Source organism: Hylobates moloch, unplaced genomic scaffold (assembly GCF_009828535.3).
Source record: "Hylobates moloch isolate HMO894 unplaced genomic scaffold, HMol_V3 SCAFFOLD_4, whole genome shotgun sequence".
Classification (NCBI taxonomy): domain Eukaryota; kingdom Metazoa; phylum Chordata; class Mammalia; order Primates; family Hylobatidae; genus Hylobates; species Hylobates moloch.
The window spans coordinates 34332032-34353669 of record NW_026652279.1 but is presented as its reverse complement, the minus strand read 5'-3'; the positions used below and the strand labels follow the sequence as shown (position 1 = coordinate 34353669).

General features: G+C 52.0%; 1 protein-coding gene across 6 annotated transcripts in view; it reads right to left on the bottom strand.

Annotated features, from left to right (window-relative positions):
- Positions 1-1428: 1428 nt before the first annotated feature.
- Positions 1429-21638, bottom strand: part of MGLL (monoglyceride lipase) — a 135467-nt gene continuing 115257 nt past the window's right edge. For all 6 annotated transcript variants that reach the window (XM_032149881.2, XM_032149879.2, XM_058437365.1 and 3 more), the window contains 2 exons: positions 7584-7799; positions 1429-4685 (listed from right to left, as the gene is read on the bottom strand). In XM_032149881.2, coding sequence (XP_032005772.1) covers positions 4560-4685; positions 7584-7799 — 342 coding nt within the window. In that variant the 3' untranslated portion in view covers positions 1429-4559. The remainder of the gene's footprint in view (positions 4686-7583; positions 7800-21638) is intronic.

The window sequence follows — 21638 nt, the reverse complement described above, 5'->3', positions numbered from 1 at the left end:
TCATTCCCTTGCTCATTCATTCACTCCCTCACTCATTCCCTCATTCACTTATTCCCTCATTCATTCATTCATTCACTCACTCACTTATTCACTCACTCATTCATTCCCTTGCTCATTCATTCACTCACTCATTTCCTCACTCATTCCATCCCTCATACATTCATTTTCTCACTCATTCATTCACTCACTTGCACAGTCCCTCACTCACTCATGTCAATGCACTTTTTACATTTTTCTCCTTCAAAGAGAAGCCGGAGAGATAATATGGGGCTATAATAGGTGCTCTCTGTGGGGACCTGGGCTCAGTTAGCACCCGAGCCTTCACCTGCCCTGCATGAGATAGGGGCTTGGCTCCTCCTGAGAGAGCGGATAAAGAGAACACATCATTCCATCACTCACTCACTCATTCATTCACTCACTCACCCACTCCTTCCCTCCCTGCCCTATCAGGCAGGTCTTTCCAGGGACCCTCTGGCAAGCAGGCAGAGGTGTAGTGCAGGGATATGCCCTTTTGCAGCTCACGTGGGAGGTGACAGAGTGCTACCAAGCAAACAAGCAGAAGATCTGTCATGTCAGATGTCAACAAGTGTGCTGGAGGAGGAGAAGGCAGGGCAGCACCTGGGGGAGGGCCTCACTGAGAAGACAGCCCGTGAGGAGGCTGGCATGGCAAGGACCGAATGGACGTGGAGGATGGGGAGAGGGGAGGCAAGGAGGCCAAAGGCCCAGCACCTGTAGGCCTCAGCAAGAACCGTGGCCTTTATTTAGGTGAGATGGTAGTCACCTGAGGATGTTGAGCAGAGAAGGGCCACAGTCTGACTCATACTTTAACAGCCCTTTCGCCTCCATGTGGAAACAGACTGGGTGCAGGAGAGAAAGTGGGGCCAGCCAAGGAGGCTGCTGCTGCCGTCCCTCAGATGCTGGTGACAGCCGTGCAGCTGGAAGGAAGCCACATGATCCTGGCCACACTTAGGAGGAGAGTGGCTGGGCCAGGTGTGGGTATGGAATGGAGAAGGGCATGGAAGATGCCCAGCAGCAGGAGGCTGGGTTCCCTATGCTGAGGAGGGAGGGCTGAGTCCAGACAGAGCCCAACTTGTGTGGGGATGGGTTTGGCATCTATATGGGGCCCTGGAGAAAGCACAAGCCACCTAAAGCTGGCGCGGGGAGGGTGGCCTGGGCTCCGTCCTCCCCAGTGGCGGGGCAGGGTCTGCAAGTGGATGTGTGTGTTTAGAAATCTGCTCCACGCATGGATGGGAGAAGATAAACTCCACACATGCTGATCGAAGCTGGGAAGCACTGCTGGAGTTGGTATCAGGTGACAGGCATGGCTCAGGCAGTGATCAGCCTGTCTGAAAAAGGGCCTGCTGTGCTCTCGGCAAGGAAGATTGCCATCCAGGGTCAGAGGCTGCTGTGACGGACAGACAGACGCCATTCCGAAAACATCAGATTTATTAGGATTAGCTGTAGTGTACACTGATTCCTTTAGCTCTAAACGGATACATATGTGCCCCGCAGACAGTATACACGCAGGGATGTGACTGAGCCACAGTGACATAGCAAACCCAACAGCTGGCTTGTGAAGCCATCGTGATCCCAACAAGGTCTATGTTAGCAATTGGTGAAAGAAGAAGAGAATGAGATGGGACCCAGGTGGGCCTGGGGGTGGGATCCTGTGGGTTTTCAGAGCACCCACCAGTGCTCCCTCAGTGAGCCCAGCACCACATGGAAGTGGAGGGAAGCTGGGTCCCTGCTGGAAGAGAGGGAGGCTGACTCTCTACCCCTCGCCTCTGCAAGGAACTGAGGCCTGTAGGGTTGCGGCTGTCACCGGCTATAGGCGGCATCTTCTGTAAAAAGCTTTTCAGGCATGAAACCCATTTCTGTATGGACTGGGCTGTGTTGATGGTGGTGCTTGGGCCTTGAGTGCCAGGCCTCTCTGGGTCCCTTCCCTGGCCTTTGCCTTCCTCTCACCTTCTCAAGGCCAAGCTATGTGAGACCTGGCATCCCTTCCAAACCTCAGTTCCTCCACGCCCCTGCGCTGGTGTGACTCCAGAGCTCAGAATGTCAGCACGGAGCCATCAATATCAAGAAGGAACTCAACTCAAGGCTTCACAGCTTTCCAAGGACAGGGACCGGCTCTGTCGTGGCTGCGCGTGAGATGTCAGGCACGCTTACGCACAGGGTCCTATGCTGGCTCCTGACCCAGGAGGGGGACATGGTGGGCGGATGTACCAGCCCTTCCGGATAACATGACAGTCCCAATTTCAGGAAAGTTTTTATTTTAAATATTGGTGATTCTTTAACCAGGAATGCAAATGCTACTGAAGTGCTGTGTGTGTCTCTGTGAGAGCCTTCATATAAATAAATTCATGCATCTGAAGAGTCCCTGGTCAGGCCGCATGCCGATATTCCATTTGGGGAATGGTGATGCCATCACATGCGTCTGGGGGAGGCGGCAGGGAGGCGTAGGGACTTTGTGTGACCTGCTCTATCACAGCTCCTGGGAGAATTACAGATCTGAGCCCAGGGCATCTCTGGGCTTTTGGAAAGGGTTCCTACTTTTCCTGAGCTCCCATGGCTGCCCTGCTGCCGGGGCTGACTGAGCAGGCGGGGCTGGCTTTCTCTCTCAGTGCATATTTTACATTTTTCCCCTTCAAAGAGAAGCCAGGGAGACAACCTGGAGCTACAGAAGGTGCTCTGTGGGGACTTGGGCCGGGTCGGCAACCAAGCCCCCACTGCCCCTTGTGGGGTGAGGGCTTGGCTCCTCCCCCAGGGCACAGAGTGATCTTCAGCAGAGTGGCCCGTTCCTGGCTCTCATGGTGTGGTCAGGGCTGCTGGAGGGAGGGTGGAGGGGCACACTCTCCAGGAACCAAGGTTAGTCTCCAGAACAGGGCCTGGAAGAGCAGTGGCAGTTCCCGCTGCTGGAGGAAGAAGGGCGGGAGCCCCCGACACCTAGACTTCATGTTGGGCGTCCTGGTGGGAAGTGGCCCCCTTTTCCGTGGCCCCAGAACCCCTAGATTGCACCTTCTGCAGGGCTTCAACGGTGGCAAAGCCCTGACCAGGGTCATATTTGCACTAAGGAGCCTCCTGAGGTAACAGCAAGTCCCATTTAGAAAGTGAAAGTATTCCCGAGGCGGGTGGTGAACCCCACTTATTGCTGGGACCAAGTGAGGCCTAGGGCAGGGCTGGGGTGGTTTTGGCACCTGAGAAGGGCAGGCTAGGCCCAGGGCCTCAGCTCCGAAAGATTGGCTGATGCCAGCCTTGGCCCTGGGTGAGGCCTGTCCTGGCCTGTCCTGCTGTGGCCTGGGGCAGGGCTGGGGGTGCCTCCGGTCCCTGCTCTGGGTCACCGAGTGCTCCATGTAGACCCGGGCAAGAAGGCCTGGCCTGTCACTGTGCTGGGCCTCTCTTCTCCTGCCACCAGAGGTAGCTGTGCTGCTAGCACTGACACTCCCAGGGTAGCTCTGGGCCATAGGCAGGCCCAGGCCCAGGCCTAGGGATCATAGCCCCATAGGCTGCCACTGCTCCATGGTCCCTGGTGGGCAGGAAGGGCACTGGGACTTGCCCATAGGAAAGGCCCAGCCAAGTCCCCTCTCGGGGGCTGCTGGCTTAGCTCCTGGAGCACAGGGCCCTCTGGCCCCACCACTGCCGGCCCAACCTGTCCAGTTCTGTACAGTAGCATCAAGCTCTGATTCCCTCACACTCCCCTTGCTCCCTCCCACCTATCCACCAAAATAGTCTCTGCTTTAAAATATACATTATATATTAGACATTTCATCTTCAATACGATTCTCTCATAGCATCAGGTAAAATTAGTGACTCCAGAGGAAAGGCAGCCTTTGTGAGTACAGGCAGCACTCGGGGGCCAACCTGAGCCTCCCCCTGGCAGGAAGGGAAGGGCAGGGGACAGAGAAGAGCCTCAGTTTCCTGCTCAGTTCTCCTTCTGGGCTAAGCCTCACCCCCCTCTCCTCTGCAAAGCCTGGCCTCAGGCTAACAAGGAGCCCACAAAGTCATGGGTGGCTGCTCATTTTGAGGAAGGGCTGGGCATTTTCTGAGCCTCAGAGGGGCACTTGAGTCTGCCCCGGGGAGCTGGCCCCTATGGAGACAGCAACCACCTCATCACATGGCCAGAGGAAGGCCACCAAGCGAAGGCTGGTCAGAGAAGGTGCTGGGGCGTGAGCGAAGGGTGGGCAGGAGGGAGGTGCCTCCAGTTATTGCAGTCTGGTGTCCTGGGAACACCAGGAATTCCTGGAACCCTTGTGGGAGCTGGGAGAGGCAGGGCAGAGGCTTGGCTTTGTTTTCAATGGACATTTTAGCACATTCTTTGTGGAAAATCACCTGGGACCTTTCTCTTTCTTTGCATAAAGTTTCTACCCATTAAGGCAGGTCCAGTGTCTGATAGCCTAATGTATAATGAAAATGTCTTTTTGTTATTTTTTAGAAAATTGTGCTAGGGATTTCTCCAATTTCTGATTTTTTTTTTTTTTGCAAGCCATATCTGAGAAGCCATCTCTGCCCTTCCCCTGCCTGCGTCCCCCAGACCATGAGCCGGGCACCGGCCAGTACATTCAGGGTGGGGACGCAGTTCCTGCAGTGGCTGTCCTTTGAGAGACCCACATGTTTATTTCATGGAAGACGGAGTTGGTGACTTCAGGAAGCTCCTTGTGGAGAACATGGTAGGCACCTTCATAAATCTGCAATGAGGAGAGACATGGAATCAGAGCTGCACCATCAGAGGCAGGTGCAGGGAGCAGAGACTGCGGGCAGTGGGCAGGGGTCTGCAGCATTCTCCGGACCCTCTCCCTATGCCAGAGGACCTGGCCCTGACCTCCCATTATTAGGAGGCCAACACCTTTCTATCAGATGATGGTTCAAATGTGTTACAGTGTCCCAACGTGTTCTCGAACTTCGTTTCTCAAATGCAAACCTTCCCTCACTCCACATCTCTCCCCATCCCTGGACCCGTTTCTGTGTCTCTGAGTCAGGCAACCTTCTCAAAAGAGGGGGTTCCACCCCCAGCCTCACATCCTGACCTCCACGGGGTCCTCAGGTCATCCCAAGCAGACTTCCACTCCCGCCAACCCACGGTGGCTATCCTGGTGAGGTCTCCAGGGACCTCCATTGCCGTGGCAGGGGACACCGTGCTGGTCATTCATAAGCTGCTCACTCTCACCTTCTAGAAACACTTTCCTCTTGTGGTTCCATGGCTTTAACTTCTGATTTTCTTTCGACCTCGCCGGCAGCTCCTTCTCAGTCCAGGCTCACCCCACCCACTGGCCTCTGCAGGTGGCTGGACTACGGGCTTGGCTGTGCTCTCCTTCACTCTCCCTGGTCACCTTGTCCAGTCCAGTGGTTTTAAAATCCATCCTGGGCTGATGACTCTGGAATTTACATCTCCAGCCAGACTTCCCTTCTGCCTCTAGACTGCCGACCTGCCATATCCATCCGAACTCCTGGCAGGGACCTCCAGGCTTCAGTGCGAAGCTAATGGGCATCTCCAGGTGGACTCCGGTCATCGCTCATGTCAGTCTCTCTGCCTGGCGTTTCTGGTCTCATTACAGCCTCCTCATTACTGCAAGCCTGAACCCAGGGTTCGTCCTTCATGAGAGTGATCTCACTCTCTGCCACCCTGCTTGGCTTGCCCTGCCTTGGTTGTCACTGTCTCCTACCTCCTCCTGACCCCAGCTCCTGTCTTCCCAAGGTCACTGGGGGGATGCTTTTAAAATGAAAATCAGAGCACGTCACTCCTTGGCTTGAAATGCTTGGGTGGCTTCTCATCTAACCAAGAGAAGAAGTTTAGACTTCCCAGGTGGTGGGGCTCCCCTGCCCCCTGCCACCAGCCTCCCTGACTGGTGCATCCTCACTGGCTGCTCTTCTTATGGCTGCGTGCCTATGCCAGCCTCAGGTCCTCAATCTCTCTCTTGCCTCAGTCTGGAAGGTTCTTCCACTGGCTCTTCTCACCAACAGACTGCAGGCCTGGCTGTCCCATCTAAAGTGCTGCTTTTCCCCTGTCCCCCTCTATGCCTACACTACACTCTGCTGAGTTTCCTTAGGGGCACCGACTCCTCTCCATCATCATCCGTTTCATTTATTTGCTCATCCCACCAGGATACAGGTTCCAGGGGGACAGGGCAGAGCCTTTGCCTGTCTTGTTCTCTGGGCCTGACAGAAACTTAGGGCCCCATAAATACTTGAATTAAAGAAGCAATGAATGGATAGCTGGGTAAATGAATGAATAAACAATCTTAGTGGACTCCTTTAGCAGGGACTTGCAAGGGTTCACATTGGTGTAAGGGCGGTCTGAGTGATGCTTTCACGGATGAATGCAGTGTTCCACTGTGACTTTTAAAAAATATAGTTTGCTGGGCGAGGTGGCTCACGCCTGCAATCCCAGCACTTTGGGAGGCCAGGCAGGTGGATCACCTGAGGTCAGGAGTTCAAGACCAGTCTGACCAACATGGTGAAACCCCATCTCTACTAAACATATAAAAATTAGCCGGGCGTGGTGGCAGGCACCTGTAATCCCAGCTACTTGGGAGGCAGAGGCAGGAGAATCACTTGAACCCAGGAGGCAGAGGTTGCAGTGAGCCGAGATCTCGCCATTGCACTCCAGCCTGGACAACAAGAGCAAAACTCCATCTTGGGAAAAAAAAAACCACCTTGGGAGGCTGAGGCGGAGGATCACCTGAGGTCAGATGAGACCAACTGGTCAAATGGTGAAACCCCCTACTAAAAAACAAAAAGCACCTGTAATCCCAGCTATTCAGGGGGCTGAGGCAGCAGAATCACTTGAACCTGGGAGGCAGAGGTTGCAGTGAGCCGAGATGGCGCTGCTGCACTCCAGCCTGGGTGACAGAGGGATACTCTGTCTGAAAAAAAAAAAAAATATATAGATATATATATATATATATATAGTCTTGCTGTCTAATATTCCACATAACCAAGCCACAGGGCCTGTCCTCAGGGCCCCTGTCTGCAGAGCTAGCTCTGGCAGGTCACTTCATGGATCAGGCTCTGCCAAGTCCTGCCAGCACCTGTGTGCCCTGAGCCCTCTGGTGGCCATGGCTCCTGGGCTACTGCAGCCACCACTGGCGCAGAGGGAGGCTTGGGCATCATACATGTCCTTGGAGCTTGGACATGTCTCTCTCTCAGGAGATTTTATTTGCTCAGTGCCCAGTTGCAGATTCTTTTCTTGCCTATAACATCTTTTGATTGTTCTTTTTCCCTTTGAGGCTCATTCATGCAAAACAATCAGCAAATGACTCATGTGTTCTCTTGAAATTCATAGGCTCCTGGGATTCCTTTTATTTATTTATTTCTAGGTCAAGCAGGCTGGTCCCTATCCTGAGACCTGGGAGGTGGCTCTCGAGGGTCTGGGCAGATGTGCCCCAAGGGGGCATGGTGGCAGGCACCTGTAATCCCAGCTACTTGGGAGGCAGAGGCAGGAGAATCACTTGAACCCAGGAGGCAGAGGTTGCAGTGAGCCGAGATCTCGCCATTGCACTCCAGCCTGGAGTATTGGCCGGGTGTGGTGGCTCACTTCCTGTCACCCCTCCACCTTGGGGGGAAGTGGGCAAGTGGCAGCCACTCACCTTGAGAGTCTTGTCCTGGCTCTTGGCTAACTCCATGAGCAGGTAGGCCCCTTTGCTGTCACACAGGCGATCGGCAGAGCCCTGGAGCAGCAGGAAGGGCACAGTCAGCTTGGGGAGGGCGCGCTCCACCCGCGAGACGGCATTCAGCAGCTGGATGCCGAAGCACACCTTCAGCCCTGCCCGGCAGATCAGGGGGTCTGAGTTATAAATGTCGACCTGGAGGAAGAAGGAGAGGGTTCCATCAGCATGGGCAGGGCTCACTTCTATAAGCCAGACCTATTTCCTGGTAGCTTTTCCTTCTGCTCTGGCCTGAAGGGTTGATTCCATTCAGGTCAGCTGGGCTTGGGCATGGCTCTGAAGGCCAGCCGTGTTCATCCACAAACCTCATCTGCATCACTGGCAGTGCCTCTCCTTTCAGGCTTGAGGGTTTCACATACACACGGGTGCCTGTAGAAAATGTCAAGTATTGGCCGGGTGTGGTGGCTCACGCCTGTAATCCCAGCACTTTGGGAAGCTGAGGCGGGTGGATCACCTGAGGTCAGGAGTTCAAGACCAGCCTGACCAACATGGTGAAACCATGTCTCTATGGGGTTTTTTGTATTTTTGTAAAAATACAAAAACTAGCTGGGCGTGGTGGTGGGCGCCTGTAATCCCAGCTACTTGGGAGGCTGAGGTGGGAGAATCCCTTGAACCTGAGAGGCAGACTTTGAAGTGAGCCAAGATGGCGCCACTGCATTCTAGCCTAGGCGACAGAGCAAGACTCCTTCTCAAAAAAAAAAAAAAAAGAAAATTTCAAGTATTAATTTGTATTTTAAAAAATATAAGCAGCAGCATATTGTTCACATCAATTATTTTATTAAAAAGTAGCTCTGCAGCAGTTTTAGCATTTGATTTTTGTTCTCTGTCTCCGCTGAAGTGGATGAGCGGCAAACAATAACTGCAGGAACAGTTTACTGGGGTCTGTGCTGGAAAGTGAGGGCCCATGCTAGGAGCCCCTGGAGGGGCTTCGGCCAGGCACTGACGATCGGCTTTGAGGTGAGGGACGCCCAAGGGTGGGTCTGGCTGCGGTGGGCTCGGCCTCCGTGTCCCCCAGGGCTACACAGGGTGGTCAGACGCCCTGACAGGGAGGCCTGGGCCCTGGCTGTGCCCAAGGCCATCTCTGCCCCTCTACGGGGTGTGGGTCCTCTCTCCTCAACCACCAGCCTGTGGATCTTGCCTTTCAAGGGGCTGCTCTCTCCCCTGTCCTTGCTCACCCTGGCCTGTCTGGGTTTCTGGCTTCACTCTTCCTGCCTCTGTAAAGACAGCTCAGGCTCCACTGCCCCGATCTCTAGCATCTGCCCCACAGGATCAGGGGAGAAGTTTCTAGGAATCTCTCAGGCCCATAGGGGGCAGGAGTGAGCCCCTGATGCTCCTTTTTTTTTTTTTTTTTTTTTTTTTTTTTTTTTGAGACGCTTTCTCGCTCTGTCACCCAGGCTGGAGTGCAGTGATACGATCTTGGCTCACTGCAGCCTCTGCCTCCAGGGTTCAAGTGATTCTGCTACCTCAGCTTCCCAGGTAGCTGGGGTTATAGGCGCTGGCCACCACACCCAGCTAATTTTTGTGTTTTTAGTCGAGATGGGGTTTTGCCATGTTGGCCAGGCTGGTCTCAAACTCCTGACCTCAGGTGATCCACCCGCCTCGGCCTCCCAAAGTGCTGGGATTATAGGCGTGAGCCACCGCGCCCGGCCCCATGATGCTTCTTCACTCATGTTTGTCATCCTTGCCAGTGGGTTCTTGGTGGGTTGGGGAGGGACCACGTGGTGAGGACTGGGTGAGGGTCAGAGAGCATGTGGGGATGAGGAAGGAACATGCTGCCAGCTGCTCCCCGTGCAACCAGGGTGCCCACTGTGCTAGGACTCAGCATTTCCAAGAACTGGGCTACACCCCTTTTGTTGTCACCCCTACAAGGCCTCGGCCAGAATTCTGGACCACACCAAGTGGAAGAGGCTGTCCTGCAGTCACCCCTGCCATCCCTGGATTCCTTCCCATGCTGGGGACTGAGCACCAAAAACCAGACCATTTGTGTAAAGCCACACGAGACAGATTAGCCACTTCCTGCAGCTGAGCTGGCATGAGTCCTGCTGGGCCAGGCCATCTGCTCGGAGCCTGAGAGGACACGGGACTGGCAGAGCAGTTCATGGGGGCCCATGGCCAGGCCCAACCACAGGGGGTGCTTCCCCAGGGTCAGCCAGGAGCCCTGAGGGAAGGAGGGCTGTAGGGCCCGCAAAAGAGCCTGGGGCTTGGGGTCAGTGGAGTCCCCAACAACAGCGCCATCTACCAGCTTGTGCCGGGCTGCAACATGCAGGGTCTCATTGAGTAATAAAAGTAATAATAGCTACATTTGAGCTCTGGCTGTCTGCCTGGCACTAAGTGTTGTTGCATGCAGTAACTCTCTGGGCCCCCGTAACTCCCCTGTATGAGGAATTGCTCTCATTCTCTCCATTACACAGAGGAGGAAACTAAGGCACAGAGAGGCTTGTCAACCTGCCTGCTGTTAGTTGCCCCAATTCTTGTTATCCCCTACAGAACCTTGATGTTTCCTTGGGTATAGAACTGCTCAGAAGAGACTACATTTCCCAGTCTCCTTTGCAGCTAGGTGTGGTCACATGACTAAGTTCTGGCCAATAGGAAGTAGGCAGGGGCTGTGTGCACACTCTGGGTCGAGGGCTTATTTTCTCCTTGCCCCATAGAAAGAGTCAGGGCCATGTGGACAAGGTTCGTCCCTGGAAGCTAGAGCAACAAGATGGGTGTCCTGATGCCAAGAAGTCACCCCCTTTCTTGGTTAAGCTGCTGTTGTTGGGGGTATGGGTTCCAGCAGGCTGGCCGTGCCCTGGGCTGGGCCACCACCCCATCCCATGCTGTCTCCAGGGCTCCTATGGGACCTGTGGGGTGGGGGCCACACCCTCGCCTCTGTTGCCAGCGATGTCTTACAACCACCTTCTTCCTGCAGCAGGCCTGCTGCTTTGCCCCGCTGACCCCAAGTGTCCTGGGCACAGCAGGCGCTCGGGGACTCTGCTTCTGAGTTTAATTGCACTGATGGCCCAAGCGGCTTCCTGCTCTTGGCTTCATTTTCCATGTCTTGATCACGTAGGCCCTGTTTACACAATGGCCTATTCTGGGCCTGGGGCCCAGCCACCAGATGTGTCGGGGAAAGAGTAGGCCCCTGATGTGAACCACAGCCTGGACTGCAGGTGAGGGGCAGAGGGAAACTGGGACCAGGAGGTGGGGGAGGGCTGTACCACATGGGAAGATTGAGGCACAGAGGGGCCAAACCCTCCCCTCAAGTGGCAGTTCTGGCCCAATCACAATGGCCTTTGATAGCTTAAGATCTCAATCCACCAAAAGTCCTAGGAATGTGGCTTGTGGCTCCCAGGAAGGAGATAGCCAGGCCCCTTCCTCCCAAACCAGGCCCAAGCCCAGAACATGAGCCCATTCATTCAATAGGGACCAAAGAGTCAGTCCCCAAATATTCCACACTGCATGATTCCACTGATGTAACGTTCTTCACGTGACAAAACTAGAGAAACAGAGACCAGACTCACGGCTCTCAGGGCTGAGGAGGGTGTGGGGCGAGTGGGGAGGGGATGCGGCTGCAAAAGGGCAACATGAGGGGTCCTTGTGGGGATGGAGCCATCTGTGACTTGACTGTGTCAAGGTCAGTATCCTGGTTGTGATATTGTCCTATCGTTTTGCAAAATGTCACTGCTGGGGGAAACTGGGTAATGGGTACATGGAATCGCTCTGTATTATTTCTTACAGCTGCTTGTGAGTTACAGTGATCTTAAATGAAAAGTTTAACTAAAAACAAATAACAAAGGCCCAGGCTTTGGCACAATCTCTCGCACCCCCACCTTCCTGTTTGGCTCACCATGGCTCCCACCAGCTGAGACCAGGGTCTGCTGGGGACATGGCAGCTGGAAGCAGGAGCCCAAGCTGGGGACCCAGGTCCAAGTGACCACTCCCACCGTGGCTCTAGATAACTGATTTCCTGGGGAGCCCCCACTGGCTGAGAGCTGAAGTCTTTTTTTTTCCCCAGGGTGGGGGTTGGGAGTATGGTAAGGCTCTACTCCTTCCTGGGCCTCAGTTACCCCATCAGGGGACCCCAAAGGCCCCTCTTGGGTTTTAAGTTTCACAAGCTGGCCTCCTGTTGAGCTTGACAGCCAGGAATACACCAGCTGGGGCTTCTGAATTTCCAGCACCGTCTCTCTGTGGGAAGAAACTTTGCACTAAAGCGCAGTAAATACAGCTGCAATCCTCAGCTGGGAGTTTTCTTACACTTACGGTTGAGCAAAATCTAGACATAACCCCTGCAGTCAAATCTCTTGACCCATTTTTTTTTTAAATCGTTCCATGATGAAATGCAATATCAGAGTTTAATTAGAATACTATGAAAAATAACTAATGCGTGGAGCCCTTGACTCTTTACTAGGTGCTGTGGTAAGTGCTTCACTCGTACTTGCTCATTTAATCTTCACAGGAACCCTGTGATGTGGGAACTATTATTATTACCTTTTTACATATGAGGAGACAAGCTCAGAGAGGTTAGATGACTCACCCAAGTTTACACAGCAAGAGGCAGGGCCAAGGTAAGAACCTAGGCACTCTGCCACTGCCATCAGCATTCTTAGCCACTTACCATGCTCTGCTGCCTGTCTCGAGAGGAGAAGGTGAAGGTCAGTGCTGGGGCATAGACAGCCAGGAGCTATGCAGGTGGCAGGGGCACTAGTGCTCTCAGAAAAGGCAGGAATGGTCCCTGATGAGGACCATAAGCAGATGGGCCTGACAGATGGTGAAATGATCTGCTGGGGCCCAGGGGTTACCGCCCTTCACAGCCAGCCAGAGGGGATAGGGGAGCCCTTTTGGGCACAGACAGGCATGTGCCCTCCTGGATGCACCCCTAATCACAGAGAAATACAACCCAGCAGGCTTCATCCCTGTAGATCTGTCCACAGCTGGCTCTTCCTGCTCCTCCTTCCCTGCAGTCTCCTCCCTTTTCCTACGGAAGCCTCACCCTTCCACCTAGGCTTTAGAGCCCATCCTGGAATTCCCACCTTCTTCCTCCATTGTTTAGATCTCTCTTAATCCATCCATTTCCAATACAGGGAACTTGGATAGCCTTCTCTGGCATAATAGAGAAAGAGTGCGTGACAACTCTACCTGAGTGATCTCTGTGAAATTTAGAAACCTGCAGGAACCCTAACAGGAACTGGCAGGTCTTTGCAGAGACGATGTCCTCATTTCCCACCTTTGTCTTGAATGGCCGGAGACATAATTTGTGGTGGAAAGAGCTGGATGAGAGAATCCTCTTGTGATGGCTTCTGTCTCCCATCACAAACAGCTTTTCAGCCCCTTGCTCTTAGCTTAATTAACATTGTCTACTCTGCTTTCAGGCCTCAGCTCAGCCTTCCCAGACCCCCACAGACTCTGCTGCCCCAAAGCCCTTCTCCCATGCCTCACTCGGCCTGGTCTGCAATCAGCACATCTCTTCCCACATGTCTGCCCCATGTGAGGGTCAGGGCTCTATCTGTCCTGCCCTCTGCATGGCCTGCATGGTGGCTGGCACAGGGGAAGCCTTTGGTAAACTCTGGTGCAATGGATGAATAAGCAAACCATTCCCTAATCCAGCCCAAGGAGTAGCACCTTTGGGTACTGAGAGGCCAGCACAGACCTCACGGCAGCTGGGAACCACTGGCCACCTGCTGGCCAAGAGAGTGTCCACAATGGGAATGAGACTTAGGACCCTCGAAAGGGGAGGTCCTTGTCATTTCATTCAGCGAACGGCCTTTCTGCGTGCACATGCGGAAAGCCCCGATAGCTTGCTTTTGGAGCCGCTTGGCATTGCTTTCCTTCAGTGCATCGTGCTGAACCCCAGGCCCGTGGAATATCCTAAACGCAAATAAGAATGTACCGTAGGCTGCGTGCGGTGGTGCATGCCTGTAATCTCAGCACTTTGGGAGGCCAAGGTGGGCAGATCACTTGAGCCCAGGAATTCAAAACCAGCCTGGGCAACATGGTAAAACCCCTTCTCTACAAAAAATACAAAAATTAGCCTGGTATAGTGGTGCACACCTGTAGTCCCAGCTACTGGGGAGGCTGAGGTGGGAGGATTGCTTGCACCCAAAAGGTGGAGGCTGCAGTGAGCTGAGATCACACCACTGCACTCCAGCCTGGGCAAGAGAGCGAGACCCTGCCTCCAAAAAGAAACAAAACAAAACAACAACAGCAACAACAACAAAAAACAATGTCAATGTCCTGTGGAAGTTGGCCTGAATTTGGAACATGCTGAAGGCTGGAAACAGCTGTGCTTGGCGTGGCCATGGCGTGCTTCCTCTCCCACACCTTCCTTCCCAAGCCTGTAGCACCCTGGCCACTGCTGTCAGCCCCCAGAGGGCTCACGGCATTGGCTCCCTGTCACGCAGAGGTAGGTCCCATTTCAGACTCACAGATCTGTACCTGTCTCCCTCTGTGAAGAACCCTGTGGTGCTTCCCATGGGGGCTGCAGGGCAAAGTCCTAACTTCTTGGTATGGCCTGGGACACCTCCATCCCTGCCCTCCCTTAACACTCCCCACTCCCCTTGACCCCAGGGCCCTTGCACAGCATGTCCCCTCAGACCCCTTCCTTGGCTGCCTATGGAGTTTCTCCCTCCCTGTCAACCCTCGGCTCAGCTGCCCTTCCTGCAGGCAGCCTTCCCTGGTCCCGTGTGTGTCATCCCCGGACCCCTTTCCTCATGTGCTTGTCGTCTGCACTACAGACTGGCCCCGACATCTCCGTTTCCACCATCCCCTTCCACGGCTTTTCTCTTATCTGCCAGCAACCCTGTTCCCTCTCTTGAAGGCCCAGGTTAAGCATTTCCTCCTGTGGACAGGTGCCCAGACCCCCTCGCCGACATCTATGCTTCTCTCCCCAGGCTCCTGTATCTTTGCCAGCACCTCCTTCAGTGGGCCTCTGTCAGAGCTGTGATAGCAACAGCTCTTACCTGCTAGGATCCATACCGTGCTAGGTGGCTGTGCAGTCATCTGGAGGGATCTGAGGAAGAGCAAGACTGAGTGTGGCTTCCAAGGTCACACTGAGGAGATGGAGCGGGGTCCAGACTCAGGTCCTTTTGGAAGCCTGTGCTCTTCCCACTGAGCCCACCGCCTCTTTCCCCTCTGGACCACTGCAGTTGATGGGCCTGGCCGGCAGGAACAACAGGGCAACTCATGGGGTGTCACAGCCTCCAGCTCTAGCCTGGCTGGAGTGGGAGCCCTGAGAAAGTTTGTTGGTGCAGGGTGGCAGAGGGGAAATAGGCCCTGCCTGACTCAGCAGAAAGCTTCCCCGGCTCAATAGACCCAAGCAAGCCATGCCTACCAGGAGGCCTGAGTCCCCACAATGACCTTACCCTGCCTTGGGCCAGCCCCAGCTGGCACCCAGCCTCGGTGGCTGAAATTCCTGAACCAGATCAGGGCCATTTGGAAAGAAGATGTTGCTCCACATTCTCCTCTCCTGGAAGCTGCAGTGCCATTTTGGACAGAAAGAGGATAATCAAGGATGAGCCTACATTTCTGAGTTGCCACTTAAATCAAGGGTGTGCAAATTAATGAGCATTCTTTCCTCCAAATTACTTTTTAGTATGAAGGTTTGAACTCCTGGACATCCTGGCATCTGTTTGTTTGTTTGTTTGTTTGTTTGTTTTTGAGATAGAGTCTCACTCTTGTCGCCCAGGCTGGAGTGCAGTGGTGCGATCTCAGCTCACTGCAACCTCTGCCTCCCAGGTTCAAATGATTCTCCTGCCTCAGCCTCCCGAGTAGCTGGGATTACAGGCACACACCACCATGCCCTGCTAATTTTTGTGTTCTCAGTAGAGACAGGGTTTCACCATGTTGGCCAGGCTGGTCTTGAACTCCTGACCTCAGGTGATCTGCCCACCTCGGCCTCCCAAATTGCTGGGATTACAGGCATGAGCCACCGCATCCTGTCCTAGCATCCGCTTTTAAGAGCAGTGAGCTAGGAATGGCTCTGCAGGTCGCAGCCCTGGCAAATGTGGAAAGCTGTTTGCATAGCCCCGCCCCAACACTGTCTCCTCCCCCAGGATTCCTTCTGCAGAGCTTCGGAGTCTTCACAACCAGAAGTGATGCAAAAAGTCAACCTCTTTTTGTCCTTTGGAGTGGAGGGCCCTGGAATGTGGCTCTGAACACAGAAGTGCTCCTAGGTGACCACCAAGGGAAAGGAAAAAGCAGCCACCACATTCTCCGCCTTCTCACAGGCACAGGGATTTGAGGAATAATAAGAGAAACAAGAAAGAATTCCCGGGTCTTGCAGGACCACTTTCATAACTGCTGATCACAGAACAGCAAAATCATGCAGTCTCAAGTCTTAAATGGTGACAACTGTGGAAACTGCAGCATGGACTAGATCGAGGACAACAAGGGGGAATGACTGTTACTTTTCCTAAATGTGATAATGGCATGGGGTCCTGTGTGGAAGCCTCTGTTTTGAGTCCTTCCTCTTGGGCAACCCAGGCGAAAGTATTCAGGTGCATTCAGGATCACGGTGTCTGCAGTTTACTTTCACATGGTTCAGCCAAAACAAGGTATCCACTTCATGACATTGGATTAGGCAACAACTTCTTGGATATGACGCCAAAAGCACAGGCAACAAAAGAAAAACAGATAAACTGGACTACATCAGAAAGAAAAAAACCCTTATGCCTCAGAGGACATTATCAGCAGAGGGAAAAGGCAGCCCACAGAATAGGAGAAAATACTTGCGAATTATATTTGTATATGTGGTTAATATCCAGATAAGGGGTTAATATCCAGAACATATACAGAACTCCCACAACTTAACAACAAATAACAAACAACCCAATTAGGAAATGAGCAAAGCAAACAATGGGCCAGACAATCCTAAGCAAAAAGAACAAAGCTGGAGGAATCATGCTACCCAACTTCAAACTACATTCCAAGATTACAGTAACCAAAACAGCATGGCACTGGTACAAAAACAGACACATAACCAATGGAACAGAATGGAGATCTCAGAAATAAGACTGCATATCTACAACCATCTGATCTTTAACAAACCTGATGAAAACAAGCAATGGGGGAAGGACTCCCTATTTAATAAATGGTGCTGGGAAAACTGGCTAGCCATATGCAGAAAATTTAAACTGGACCCCTTCCTTACACCATATACAAAAATTAACTCAATATGGATTAAAGACTTAAATGTAAAACCCAAAACTATAAAATCCCTAAAAGAAAATCTAGGCAATACCATTCAGGACGTAGGCACGGGCAAAGATTTCATGATGAAAATGTCAAAGCCAATTGCAACAAAAACAAAAATTGACAAATGGTATCTAATTAAACTAAAGAGTTTCTGCATAGAAAGGGCTTCTGCACAGCAAAAGAAACTATCATCAGAGTGAACAGACAACCTACAGAATGGGAGAAAATTTTCGCAACCTATCCACCTGACAAAGGTCTAATATCCAGAATCTACAAGGAATTTAAACAAATTTGCAAGAAAAAAACAACCCCATCAATAATGGGCAAAGGATATGAATAGACATTTTTCAAAAGAAGACATTTATGTGGCCAAGAAACACATGAAAAAAAGCTCAACATCACCGATCATCAGAGAAATGCAAATCAAAACCACAATGAGATACCATCTCATGCCAGTCAGAATGGCGATTATTTAAAAGTCAAGAAACAACAGTTGCTGGTGAGGCTGGGAGAAATAGGAACACTTTTACATTGTTGGTGAGAATGTAAATTAGTTCAACCATTGTGGAAGACAACAGAAACACCATTTGACCCAGCAATCCCTTTGGGTATTACTGAGTATACACCCAAAGGAATATAAATCATTCTATTATAAAGATACATGCACGCATATGTTTATTGTAGCACTATTCACAATAGCAAAGACATGGAATCAACCCAAATGCCCACCAATGATAGACTGGATAAAGAAAATGTGGTACATATACATCATGGAATGCTATGCAGCCATAAAAAGGAACAAGATCATGTCCTTTGCAGGGACATGGGTGAAACTGGAAGCCATTATCCTCAGCAAACTAACGCAGGAACTGAAAACCAAACACCACATGCTCTCACTTATAAATGGGAGCTGAACAATGAGAACATATGGACACAGGGAGGGGAACAATACATACCAGGGCCTGTCAGGAGGAGGGGCATGGAGGGAGGGAGAGCATCAGGATAAATAGCTAATGCATGTGGGGCTTAATGCCTAGGTGATGGGTTGCTGGGTGCAGTAAACCACCATGGCACACGTTTACCTATGTAACAAACCTGCACGTCCTGCGTATGTATCCTGGAACTTAAAATTAAATTAAATTAAAAAAAAAAAGAAAAAGAAAAACAATAGACAAGAAATAGCAAAAAGAAAAGAAATGGGCAAAGGATCTGAACAAACATTTCTCTAAAGAAGACATACAAGGTCGCAGCACAGTGGCTCACGCCTGTTATCCCAGCACTTTGGGAGGCTCAGGCGGGCTGATCACTTGAGGTCAGGAGTTCAAGACCAGCCCGACCAGCATGGAGAAACCCCGTCTCTACTAAAAATACCAAATTAGCCTGGTGTGGTGGCGTGCGCCTGTAATCCCAGCTACTCAGGAGGCTGAGGCAGGAGAATTGCTTGAACCTGGGAGGTGGAGGTTGTGGTAAGCCAAGATTGCACCACTGCACTCCAGCCTGGGTGACAAGAGAGAAACTCCATCTCAAAAAAAAAAAAAAAAGAAGAAGAAGACATACAAATGTCCAAAAATCACATGAAAAGACACTCAGCATCACTAACCTTTAGGGAAACAGAAATCAAAGCCACACTGAGATGCCACTCCATACCCATTAGGATGGCTACTATAAAAAAACACAACCTAACAAGTGTTAGCGAGGATGTAGGGACACTGGAACCCTTGAGCACTGTTGGTGAGAATGTGAAATGGCACAGCCACCGTGGAAAATGGCAGCATGGCTCCTCCAAAATTACCAGCAGAATATGACCCAGCAATCCCACTTCTGGGTACATGCATACCCAAAAGAATGGAAGCAGGGTCTGGAGTAGATATCTGCACTGCCACGGGCACAGCAGCATTATTCACAACAGCTGAGAGGTGTCTTTGAGAGAGCTTTGCCCAGGCTATGTTCCCACGGGAGCCCAACTGAGCCCACATCTTCTTTCTTTCCTCCACTGCCAAGGCCCTACTATGTGCATGTCCCACGTACCCACAAAGGTACTGAGAAAGAAGCTCAGTTGGGCCTGCTGGACACAGAGAACTCCTCAGTGTGTCCTGTATCTTGCTGGCAGCTGTGGCTTCCCTGACAGTCTCTGCAGTCCCTGGTTTTCTGCTGCCATTAAAGCATCAAACTTCCAGGATCTGCCTCTCGTGAGCTCACAGCCATTTCTCCCAGCCTTGGTGGCTGGCAGGAGTGGGGCTGGGAGCGGGTCCAGAGCTGGAACATCTACAGAGGGTGGTGCAGGGCACAAAAGCAATGTAGAGCAATTCACACGCTCCTCGCCACCACCCCACATGGAGCCATATGCCCAAGAGACTTTCTAGTGCCTGTTGTTTTTTTAGGGCATTGGGAAATTTTTAGCTGCAAATACTGGTAATAAGACTGTCTTAAATAGACAAGTACGCTGTGGGGAATGTAAGTGATGAATGATAGAGAGCCACAGAATAAAATCTGCTAGCCAAACCGAGTTTGCTGGAAGGTTCTTAGCTTGTTCTCGGAGGGAACTCCCCTGGGAGGCTGTGTCCTGGGGACAGTGTGGGAGGCTGAGGCCCATCTTTAGCTGTGGTTATGCTTAAGTCGAAGGCCTCGGCACGGCCGAGCTTTCCAAGACCCGGCAGGAGCCTTCCGAGGGCCTCTGGGCAGCATGGGTGCAGGACAGGCAGGCAACAGGGGGACCTGGAGCCAACTCCTCGACATTGGGCACATCCGAAACACCAGGCAGGGGAGACAAAAAAGGAAGCTGAGTGGCCACTCCTCACGGTTCCTGGGTGCTCAGAACTCAGCATATGGCCTGCCTGAGGGAATATAAACTAGCAGATGCACAGGAAGGGCCTCCCAGGGTACTTATAAAGAACAGAGACTGGGCTCTAGAAGACAAGTGGCCTCAAGAGATAAGCAGCTGAGGTTCCTAGCTCAAGGTGTGCTCAGAATCATGGCCTCTTTGCCTCCCGCCTCCACCCCTTCCACAGCCTGGGAGAGGAAGCAGTGCATTCCGCCTGAGTATGTGGATGGCTGAGGGTATGGGCAGATGCTGAGCAACCTCTCCTCCTCACCTCCTCCCACAGCGTCCTTGGCCATAGAACTCTTTAGAATCATGTTCAAGGCATCTCAGAGTAGGAAGGGATTCATCACATTCTGATAAAGCCTTTTTGGGGTGGAATGATTACCGTGTCAGTATTCTGATGTTCTGATCAGGGACCCTAAATATATTGACAAACATAATAAATGTCTGTGTAGCAACTTCTTTGTTCCCTGGGTTTGAGTGCCAAGGGCACTTGGCCCGCAATAGCTGTGTTCTTGGGCAAGTGACTTGCCCTCTCTGGGCCCACACTTCTAGAACCACAAATACTGGTAATAAGACTGACTTCCTGGGGTCATGCTGAGACCAGAAGGGCTCTAGTGTCTGGCACAGGAGAATGATGCCATCATTGTGCATTGGGTAGTGTTGAGACAATAAAAAGTCCTCGTATGCCTTTTTTCCTGAAGGCTTCACACATGCACGGAGAATGTGGCTCTACAGGGTGGCAGCTGTGGGGCGATGCAAGTGAAGAGAGCCCGCTAGCAGTCCTGGGTGGGTTGTGAGAATGCTTGTCACAGCAAACACCAAACATTCTGCTTTTGACATTCTGGCAACAGAGCCAAACTGCTTCCCTTCAGACAGAATTCCAGATCTTCCCCGGGGCCTGTGCACCCTCAAGTCCCAGGCTCCTGCACCCTTGATTCCCGGCCAGTGGCCCATCCCCCATAGTCCTGCTCACTCAGCTTGTTAGGCAAACATTTCTTTTCGGTTTGAGGCTTTTATAGCTGCAGGGTTCCATGGGAAATGTCTTAGCTAAAGACGTGCCTCAAGACACCCTGATGTTAGATGCCTTTCCCAACACATTTTCCCCTCGGCGTTGCTATTTTTAAAGCTCAGCAGAACGTTCAGAGGGAGACGCAGAGCTGCGGCAGGCGAGGGAGGGAAAGGCATGCTCTTGATTTTTTCAACTGCAGTCCAGCCTGGGGGCTGACCGGCCACCTCCCTTCCTCATGTCTTCTCAGCAGGGACGTTTATTAGTGTTTCTAAATAACTGATGACCTGGCCAGCCAGAAACCCGAGGCAGGAGGGCTCAGATGGGGGCTGTGGGTGGGGCAGGAACAGAGGAGGGGAGCCCCACCAGGTGCTTCCGTCCTGAGTAAGGCCGAGGAATTTCTCATTATTGCAAAAAGGAGAGAAAAGATCTGAAATTGGATGCTTTTAAATAAAGAGGGTTTGGAATCTCTTTTTAGTACCTCTTTTTTTCTTCCTCTTTGCCCGTGTATTTTCAGGTGCTCAGATAAACAACTTAGATTTGCACCTGGGAGCTTTGTCCCAAAGGGAGGCCCCTCCCTCCCTGACCTGTCTTTCTCAAACCTACTGTTGTCCTGGCACCGCTGCTACAAAGATCACTGGTTTTACCAGACACCACACCTTCAAGCTAGAGCCATTATGAGGGATGCAGGCAGGTGCAGGAGCCCCTGCCCCACACTGAGTTTCCCTGACAAAGTGGGTCCCATACAGAGAGCAATGGCCATGGCCATGGGCTGGGTGGACCAGCAATCAATTGTAAAACAGGAAACAGAGCTTAATGATCATAATTACTAGCTAGAGGGAGGCACCAAAGCATGGACTTTCGAATAAAATAGGCTAAAATCCCATCTCTGCCCTTGACTAGTTGTGCAATCTCGAACAGGTTATTTAACCTCTCCAAGCCTCAGTTTCTTAATCTGTGAAATGGGGTTAATGTC